Source organism: Arachis ipaensis, chromosome B05 (genome assembly GCF_000816755.2).
Source record: "Arachis ipaensis cultivar K30076 chromosome B05, Araip1.1, whole genome shotgun sequence".
In the NCBI taxonomy this organism is placed as follows: Eukaryota; Viridiplantae; Streptophyta; class Magnoliopsida; order Fabales; family Fabaceae; genus Arachis; species Arachis ipaensis.
Genome location: NC_029789.2, coordinates 140177646 through 140186548, shown reverse-complemented (window position 1 = coordinate 140186548; position 8903 = coordinate 140177646). Strand labels below are relative to the sequence as shown.

At 36.0% G+C, this 8903-nt stretch overlaps 4 protein-coding genes across 5 annotated transcripts in view; 2 read left to right on the top strand and 2 right to left on the bottom strand.

Moving 5' to 3' along the window:
• The window catches only part of LOC107644479 (pollen-specific protein SF21), a 7338-nt gene extending 7063 nt beyond the window's left edge, over positions 1-275 (top strand). The window contains exon 13 of the mRNA XM_016348345.2: positions 4-275. The gene's annotated coding sequence lies outside the window, so the exon portion shown is untranslated. The remainder of the gene's footprint in view (positions 1-3) is intronic.
• Positions 49-3224, bottom strand: LOC107644478. Its single transcript, XM_016348344.2, has 5 exons — positions 2296-3224; positions 1966-2018; positions 1551-1699; positions 1320-1471; positions 49-1158 (listed from the first exon to the last, which is right to left on the bottom strand). Exons 1-5 carry the CDS (start codon positions 3104-3106, stop codon positions 737-739), a joined length of 1587 nt encoding a protein of 528 aa, XP_016203830.1. The 5' UTR covers positions 3107-3224; the 3' UTR covers positions 49-736.
• On the top strand, positions 3437-6125 carry LOC107644477. Its single transcript, XM_016348343.2, has 7 exons — positions 3437-3844; positions 3949-4059; positions 4174-4242; positions 4366-4497; positions 5069-5146; positions 5381-5518; positions 5637-6125. Exons 1-7 carry the CDS (start codon positions 3647-3649, stop codon positions 5829-5831), a joined length of 921 nt encoding a protein of 306 aa, XP_016203829.1. The 5' UTR covers positions 3437-3646; the 3' UTR covers positions 5832-6125.
• LOC107644476 (protein arginine N-methyltransferase 1.1) overlaps positions 6611-8903 on the bottom strand; it is a 4442-nt gene continuing 2149 nt past the window's right edge. For both annotated transcript variants that reach the window (XM_016348342.2, XM_016348341.2), the window contains exons 3-9: positions 8641-8796; positions 8474-8537; positions 8216-8358; positions 8034-8121; positions 7753-7868; positions 7477-7627; positions 6611-7033 (exon numbers count right to left, since the gene is read on the bottom strand). In XM_016348342.2, coding sequence (XP_016203828.1) covers positions 6828-7033; positions 7477-7627; positions 7753-7868; positions 8034-8121; positions 8216-8358; positions 8474-8537; positions 8641-8796 — 924 coding nt within the window. In that variant the 3' untranslated portion in view covers positions 6611-6827. The remainder of the gene's footprint in view (positions 7034-7476; positions 7628-7752; positions 7869-8033; positions 8122-8215; positions 8359-8473; positions 8538-8640; positions 8797-8903) is intronic.

The following is an 8903-nucleotide window of genomic DNA, read 5'->3' as shown; positions in this document are numbered from 1 at the left end:
TTTATTTCCTTACTTGTATCTTCTTTATTTTTTACTTTTTTAATTTTCAAGAGGGTTAGAGAAGAGAGAGTTGGAGGGAGTTGTAGATATAGAAAGAGAAGGGGTGTGTAATGAAATATAGGTAGATTTGCTTGCATTCATTTTGTAGTTAGTCATAAAGGAAGCATTGAGCTTTCTCACTGTATTAGTAGATTTAATGTGGACTCATCAATTGTTTATTGACTCACTACTCATTACTCATGAGCAGCAATAATCTTAAGGGACACTTTGATTTCAAAAAAGGTTTAATTAATGATTTTGCTGTATTTATAGTACAGTATTGCTAATAGAGTAATTGTATACAGTAAATTTTTTTTCCAAAACACTGTATAAGTAGACGAAATTTCAATTGCCTTTCAATTGATATATGATAGATGTAAAGTCTCAACACTAATTTTACATGATGTAACACAATACAAACATCTTTGAAATTCCTATAAATGAAGCTACAATAAAAATCTCTAAAGCCTGCAATGAACAAGGGAAAATTGTTGCAGACAATACTGAACTTGAAGTATGTGGCAGCCACAGCACTAACTTCGTGGAGCCTCCTTATCATAATTTGCTGATCATCATTCCCATGAACAGGATCACCCCAAAAAGTACATGGCAAAATCAAGGGGGCTTGGTGTATCTTCGCCGTAACTGGATCCTCTACTTTAGTTTTATATAGAGATTAACAGTTTGATACTCTAGCTTATGAATCTGAATCAGAAGCTGGATCCTCAACTTCACTCTCGCCACTTGAACCATCATTCGCGGATGAAGTCTCGGCTTTGGCCGGACGAGAATTTTGAAGGAGGTTATGTTTGACGAATTTGACTTTCCTTTCTTTGCTTTTTCCTTTTCGTTTTTGGCTTCCACTATCAGTTACCTTCATAGTTCGAGCAGCAGCTACAAACGCATCACTAATCACTTCGTTTTGCTTATCCTCCTCAACTGCATTTCCCTCTTCCCCAACATTATCAACATAAAAAAGATCATCACCCACCATCTTCCCATCCAAGTTACCAGTAGGTTGCTCGGCTTGGGAAATATCAAGACCTGATTTAGCACAGCTTCTTAAAGTATCATCTTCAAGAACTTGAATCCCTCTATTCTCAATGCTCAGCAACCAAGCTAACAAGCAGAATAAATTGGAACGAAATAAGTTAGAAATAATGCACTGAGAACCATGTAGCCAACTCTACCTAATAGGAAAAGACTTTATTGTTGTTGTAATAAACTGAGAACCATGCTGGAAGTTGCAACCTAGATATAAGCAGTGATAATCTACTTACTCAAAAGAGCTCTGGGTGAAGATCCATTTGCTTTAACAGCTTTTTCCTCCAAACCATTCTGGCTTGTAACATATTTGATTATTTGCAAGGGTATCCGTGAAACAGAAAATTCCCTAACATAAGAGAGAGCTCTTTTCTGATCACCAATTCCCCTGCATTAACAAATTATTAGATACTACAAGTACAAAGAGAGAGCCATATAAACATAATACGATACTAAATTCTTTATACCTAAAATACTCTACAGCCTTATGAGTAACAATCAATCTGGTCAAGGAAAGGCCTTTGATGTACTTGGAATTTTCATAAAGGAAAGGGTACTCCACCAATAGCAAAGCATCAAACAGAACCTTCCTAAACAGAGTTTCCTCTTCAGATTTCTGCAGACACTCATATTTGATAGATGTCACTTAAATTAGTGATGATGAACACATGAATATATGTACGTAAGAACAAGGACATGGTACAAAAATTAAGATAAAATGGACACGAAAAACCAAGATATGTTAGCCATTGTCCGATCCATAAAATCATGGTGTTAGAGCTTTGTGCATTAACAATGGAAACAAATGCAAGATATGATATCAAAGAAATAAAATGAACTTATGAGAAACATTCAAAAGGAAAATAATCAAACTATACTAACCGAAATTGAGCTCAGTGGCAAAGATGTCCCTAATGCTGCCCTCATGAGGATCTCTGGTTACACAAGACAAATCAACATCAAAACAGGAGCTAGAAAATGAGTCATAGTTCTAGATAACTCAAAATACATGATCAAATTCAATCATCAAACTAGTTATAGATGTCTATGCATTTTAGACAGAACAATTATAATAGTGCAGACTGCAGTACAAAAAGCTAAAATCATAAAATTTTACAACCTTTGAAAAACTAAAGTCACATTGTCACAAGTAACAAAATGTAGCATGAAACTGAAAATTTAAAACCAAATATGTAATAACTAAATACTGACCCAAAAAGTAAATATTCTGAAAGCTAGATATTGAGCCAACAGCCCAACTCTTGAGATTCACTTCCAATTCATCCCCTGGTGTTTTCCTATGACAAAGCAACCTAAGTTTCAAGAAAAAAGCTTCCATGATGACAGCACCTCCCAAGTAACCAACATGAAAACCCTTATCACAAAGCCACTTGCAAACATCACTGCCCAAAATTGGCAACAAAGATTCAAACCCATTATCAGCATCCCCATTTGCATTCATCCAAACATAAGCCAAATCAGTGAAAGGCATAATCAAATTCAATCCAATACAATCATATTCTTCCTCCTCAGAAACCTTTTTACTACAGCAAATACTCATGTACCCAACAATCACATCCACCAGGGACTTCACCTCCTTCATTGCTTTCTTTTCTCTCTTCAGCTTCAGTTCCTTTCCAGAAAGTTCTAGAAGAACCTTGTGAACCTCATAAACAACTGGGGCCATCAAAGCCACACTCTTTGAAGCACCAACAGAAGCTGAACAAGCAGATAGCAGCTGAAACAAGGATCTTACGTCAGATACACGATCCAAGGCATCACCTTTCTCCGATTTGAGGCTTTGAAACTTGATTGCAGTGTAGACCCATATCACCTCAAAAGGTGGATTAACATTGGCTTGCATCAATTCGTAGAATACATCAAGGAAAGAAGAAAAATCAGGGGACCCTTTGCGAGTCTCGGAAATTAGTTCATGCACTGAGTCTTTCATCTTCATGGCATAGTTTTCACCCACAAGAGGGACGAAATTATCTGATGCATTGCTCAAACCTGTGATCTCCATTGCTTGATTTCTCGCTGAACCAAAATTGGGGTCTAGGGTTTATCAGAAGATGGGGTTTTGGACTTAAGAGTTTCCAGTTTCTACAGTTTGGGCCTGGCCCGGTTTCTCTAATTCTCTGTCATGTTGGTGGGGGTTTAGTTTTGCATTGACTCCAACGTGGAAAAGAAGGTGGAAATTTTTTATTTTTTAATCTTTTGTGGGAAAATTTTAGATTTTTATTATTAGATTAATGATGTAGAGCTACGTGTTTCCCTGCACCTTATTGGTGAAAAATGGGACCCACTTTTGCTTATGCTTCTCTGGACTAATCACATGCGCTAAAAAAATCTTATTTTGCGTTATGTAACAAAACCAAGAATTTGCGTTTTCCTATATTTTTAAGCTTAGGAAAAGAAGCAAGGTTTTGGTTTTTTGTTTTTTTGTTATTTGATTACTTCAGTTCTCTGTGTCAATTTTGGTGGAAAATTCCCACCTTTTTTGAGGATCTGAATTTCCTGTACAAGGTGAGGGGGTTCTAGAACAGCGTGTGTGTTGAGGAAGATGAAGACATTGTTTTGGGTTGTGTTTGTTTCAGTGGTGGTTTCAACATGGTTGCCGCTCTCTGAGTGTTTCAAGAAACCCGCAGTGCTTGCTAGAAAAGAGGACATTCCGTACATAAAGTGCCAAGTTTGTGAGCTTCTCGCTAAGCAGTTGCATCAGCAGGTGAAGAAAAAGCAAGCTGAGACCGCTCCCAAAAAGGTTTTCTTTTTTCATGTCTTTCAATTGTAGGAGTGTTTTATTGGTAAGATTATTGTGTTGTTGTTTGGACTATTCTAAATTTGTTTGTGTTTTTGGGATGCTAGATCTCGGAGTATCAGATCATTGAGATAGCAGAGAATGTTTGTAATCTTAAGAAGGTAGAAGCGGATTGGATATTGCGCATTGATATTGTGGAGAAAGAAGATAGGCTTGAGGTAAGAATGGTGGTTCAATTTTTTCATTTATTTGATGATTGTGTGTGATTCATGCAATAGTTCTAATACCTGCACTCTCATTGATTTTGAAACTTCCTTTTATTGTTTTAACAGTTAGTTGAGCATGACTCTGAAGGACAGTGCAATTCTGAGTGCAAGACAATCGAGCGAGCGTGTCAGGAGGTATAAAACTTCGTGTGATTTTCGCTCGGTGCATTTGTTTGTCGCAAATGGATTGCACACCATGGTTTCTTTTAGTTCTGAAATGGCAAATTATATTATGAATTACTGTTTTCAAATTTTCAGGTTATAGGGTATTCGGATACAGATGTTGCTGAATATCTATATAATTCGAAGCCTGATGCCGATTCATTGTACAAATATCTCTGCAAAGACCTTACTAAAGCATGCAGCACCAAGCCACCCCCTGTCCCTAAGGTAGTGACAATCTGAATTGTTGTTTACTTACTGCTTTCAAGTAAATTTGAGTTAGAATGGACATTAGTTACTAACTTACTATAAATATTGCACAGCTGCCCTGTTTTTCGGAAACCAACTATGCGCTTTTGTTTCAATTCATGTAGTTATGTGATTAGAGTGATGCCAACTAAGTTGCTAGTTCAATTGAGCTTATGTGATTACTGATTACAGAACATTAGAACAGCTGGAGTATTTTTTATAGCTGAATAGTCTGCCCTAGATTAAAGTGTAACCCTTGATGAGAAAATCAAGATTTTTCTTTTCATGTCCATGGTTTATTTTCATGCATTTCAGTTCACTTTTCTATCAACAATCAAAACAACACTTTACCCACACCTTGCACCTTAGGTTCCAAATTCCATAATCCCAACCAAATGAAATATCCATTCTTTGAAGTATATAGTTTGAGAACTATGATTCATTTTCATGCAATGATATTGTCATATTGTGTAATATGCTCTTGCCATTATTGTTTGATGTTTTGTAAAGCTACTTCATCTCTAATCAGAATATCTTTTCTGTTCTGTAGGACAGAATCCCTGGTGATGCTTTTGTTGCTAAGTCTGATAAGGAGGCTGAAATGGAAAAGCTACTAAAATCTATGGAGGTATTTCCCTTGTTCATGTTATATATCTTTAGACGATTTATAATGGAACACTGTCATTGTCTGATTAATATAGCTGACCTTCCCTAGTGAGAATAAGACTTAGTTATTGTTTTTCTTGTCATCATTGTATATCACTATATCTTAGGAGGAGGGTTATCTTTGTCCTTTATTTAGCTCGATACATTTGGTTAGTTTTATAGCCCTATGTCCTTACTGTATCTAATTCTGCATCAGGGCATGCCAGGAGCACCTGGCATGAAAATGTACTCAAGGGATGATTTAATGAACATGAAAAACCTTGGTGATGAGGATGCCGAAGATGAAGATGAAGATGATGAGGATGACGGCGATGCTGCTTTTCCTGGGAAATTGGTACTTTCTCTTTTTCCATTTAGCTTGAAAAATGACATGTACCTTTATTTTATTAAAGGAAACACTTGATTAAAATGTCATACAATCGCTGACAAATCGAGCAATCTGCATATCGTAGGGAAAAGTTCTGAGAGAAAAGGAAAAGGAAAAGGGAAAAGGCGACTGGAAACAAACGATTAGAAAAGGAATCACAGACACGACCGTGACGCTGAAGAAACATGCAGACCGAGTTTCCAATCGCTTAAGACAGTGGTGGAGGGCAAAGAAAACAAGTTCAAAGAAGGGAACAAAAGGAGCCAAATCTGAACTTTAGCAAGTCACAAAAGCTTACACTGCGATTGTTGAAGAACTGCAGGCATTTCAACATCATTTGTTACAGGTAAAATGTGCCTGTGATAGTCAAGAGGAAGAAACATAGAGAAGCAATCAAATGATAACTTTAGACTTTAGAGTGACCACTTGGAATGGTTCATTTTCCATTCAAGTATTTTGCTATATTCATGTATTTTAATGACTCAGTTTTGATGTTGAAGGAGGGTGTATACTAGTGAAGGTTATGAACTTGTGATGTTCTCCAAAGACTTAGTTCCCCCTACACCTTTTTTTTGTAGAAATTTTTTTCTCTAAAAAACAGTATAGATAATCATCCAACAACAAAACGCTTCATCCCACTAGACGGATTCGGTTATATAGATCAAATGGCACCATTTAGCATTTTAGCCCAAACATGTTTCATGTTTACACCATTCAAAAATTTGTTTCCAATTTAACAACAAATATTCTTGCTTATAGTATGTGGATACGGGCACTATGCTGCACATTTCTTAATGTAGAGCACAGTTTGAATAACAAGCAAAATATCTTCTTAAATTTAAATCTCGTTGCTGCTAATGTACCAAAAATAAATATTACAAGTACTCCCAATCAATACAACGTGCAAGAATTAAGGTTTATTTTGGTCATCAGAAGGTTGGAGGAGTAGTATTAGACTATTAGGATGAAAATGACATTAGCAGTCATGCAAATTTTGTGTACTTGCTAACAAAGGCAAATCTATTCACTGAAAATTGATAACAAATAGTTGTCAATGCCTCAATGGGATTAATTAAATTCTGAATAAAATAATATTTTAAATATCATTACATCCAAAAAGCCAGAAGAGCAACTATGAATTTATAAGAGAATACAAGCACAATGTGAAAATACAGTTACAGTTCCTCAAACAGAAGACTCTACATTAAATTATAAAAGCAGCAATAATTGCTGTTCAACATCTTGCAAAATTTAGATAGCATTGGAAAATCATGACTCAACGCATCTTGTAATACTGAACCCTTGAAACGTTGCATCTGCGACCATTCAACGAGTACTTGACCATTATGTCAACATCGCGCGGATTTTTCTTGTTTTGAGCCACACTCATGCTCCCTACAATTGCCTCGCCCTCACAAATGGTCAATATGTCTTCCAGATAAAGCACTGTTTGTTTCCAATGGGTGGCACGCGACCTTGGCCCTGCATAAATTCTCAAAATGTTACTTCATGTGCGTGTGTAGTCTAGCAAATCGTTGCAAGCGAAGCAATCATTCAAATTTTCAACTAAGTTTCTAAGGAACTCTTGGGAGCGGATAAATCCAGCATGGTTTCAAAAGAGATTACAAGTTTTTTCAGTCTGCGGTTATCATATTCTGAATTAATGATACTTCTACATGCAAATTCAAAGATACCAACTTATAAAATTCATTGTTCTTCCCTTCAAATTTTATGCTCTGTTGTTCTCGTGCAAAAAATATAATCCTTTCGATCTATTTAACATCTATGCATTATCTTTTGCCAATTAACAGTTCACATGCCGAAAAGTAAATTTGACTCCCAAGTCCCAATAACATTATATGGACGAAAAAGAACAGCTCCAACAAAAACATATAAATAATTGAGGAAGTAGAAAGGAAGCTAACCTGTAGAGAAGCCCATCAATTTATGACACTTAGTAAATGTTACATCAAAATATGCAACAAGAGCATGGATGTAATCATCGCGTTCAGCAATAAGTTTAAACGGTGCTGTGAAGGAAGCATCTCCAGGAGCCATCTTTGAGATATCCATAGTCTGAATAAAGATGAACCACTCATTGTATATGTTCAAACCAAATACAAAATATTTTGGCCAATGCAGAATGAAATTTTTGCGCATGTCAAATACAAAGAATGTAAGAACTGTTAAAGCTCCCCCACCTTGAGTAGCTGGCAGGTAGTAGCAATCTGATTCTGGTCAACTGTATCAACAAGTGGCTCCATTATGGCTTGCTTCTTGATGCAGCTCATATCAAATCCATATACATTGTTCCAAACTGTTAGAAAAAATGAAAATATGGCTTTAGTAACTCTTTTTTTCACCAATAGATAAAGAAATTCATATGAAAATGCATTGTGTGGATGCCTCTTTCATTGTAACCGTAAGTATACTGTATAAGAGTAGCAAACTCATATTGGTTAATAAGAGGTCACGATCTCACACTCTATTTTATCTTCTTTGTAGTCTGCATCTTCGATGGCAGTAAGATGGAGGGACGCTTTATCTGGTAGCACAACTCCTCCTTCGACCTATTCAAAAGAGGAAACTCAGAATGATTCCCACACCATTGTACTGTGTGACATGTCTTCATCTAATATCAAAAGCAAGGAGTGCATAACTTACAAGCCATTTGTCGCGTGCGTAAAGGACAGAATTTAACATATTCTCAAATAATAGGAAATATCCCATCCATTCTGAAATGATTATATCAACTTTTTCAACCGGAAGTTCAATTTCTTCAATCTTACCCTTCAAAACTGTTACAACTGCAAAACCAAAACAATTATATTGCAATCATTGTGAGTGGATTTTTCCAACGAATCAACACCAAAAGAAAATGTATTTCAAAGGAGTAATACAAAATATAAAACATTGCTTTACCATTAGAGTACCCATTAGTTTCAACTATCTGCTTCGCCATGTCAGCCATATCGGAGCACTCAACCTGAATTCGCAATATAAAAAATGGTACAACTTAAAGTCATTATTTGGAATACTGATAAAATCACAAAAAACATAAAAGGCAATAAAAGAAATCAGGCACTTACAGCATAGACATGCGCTGCCCCAGCCTTGGCACAAAATAGAGACAAAATCCCAGTCCCAGCACCAACATCAAGAACTACTTTATCCTTGAATAAAAACTTATTCTGATAAATAACATTTTGATATGTTTTTGTTCTTACAGTGTCCTTCAACATTTCCTGCAATTCAAACAAGGTTACAACAAAGCATTATACCGCAACAACATACAAAAAACTTCTTTTACTATATTGCAAAACATTTGAATACTAGTTTGCAGTTCCCCTTC

Coding starts and splice junctions, on each gene's coding strand:
- LOC107644478 (XM_016348344.2), bottom strand. CDS start 3,106: ATGGAGATCACAGGTTTGAGCAATGCATCAGATAATTTCGTCCCTCTT. Junction 2,019..2,295: donor TCAGAATATTTACTTTTTGG/GTCAGTATTTAG, acceptor TTGTGTAACCAG/AGATCCTCATGAGGGCAGCA. Junction 1,472..1,550: donor AAGGCTGTAGAGTATTTTAG/GTATAAAGAATT, acceptor TTGTTAATGCAG/GGGAATTGGTGATCAGAAAA.
- LOC107644477 (XM_016348343.2), top strand. CDS start 3,647: ATGAAGACATTGTTTTGGGTTGTGTTTGTTTCAGTGGTGGTTTCAACA. Junction 4,060..4,173: donor AGAAAGAAGATAGGCTTGAG/GTAAGAATGGTG, acceptor TTGTTTTAACAG/TTAGTTGAGCATGACTCTGA. Junction 4,243..4,365: donor TCGAGCGAGCGTGTCAGGAG/GTATAAAACTTC, acceptor TCAAATTTTCAG/GTTATAGGGTATTCGGATAC.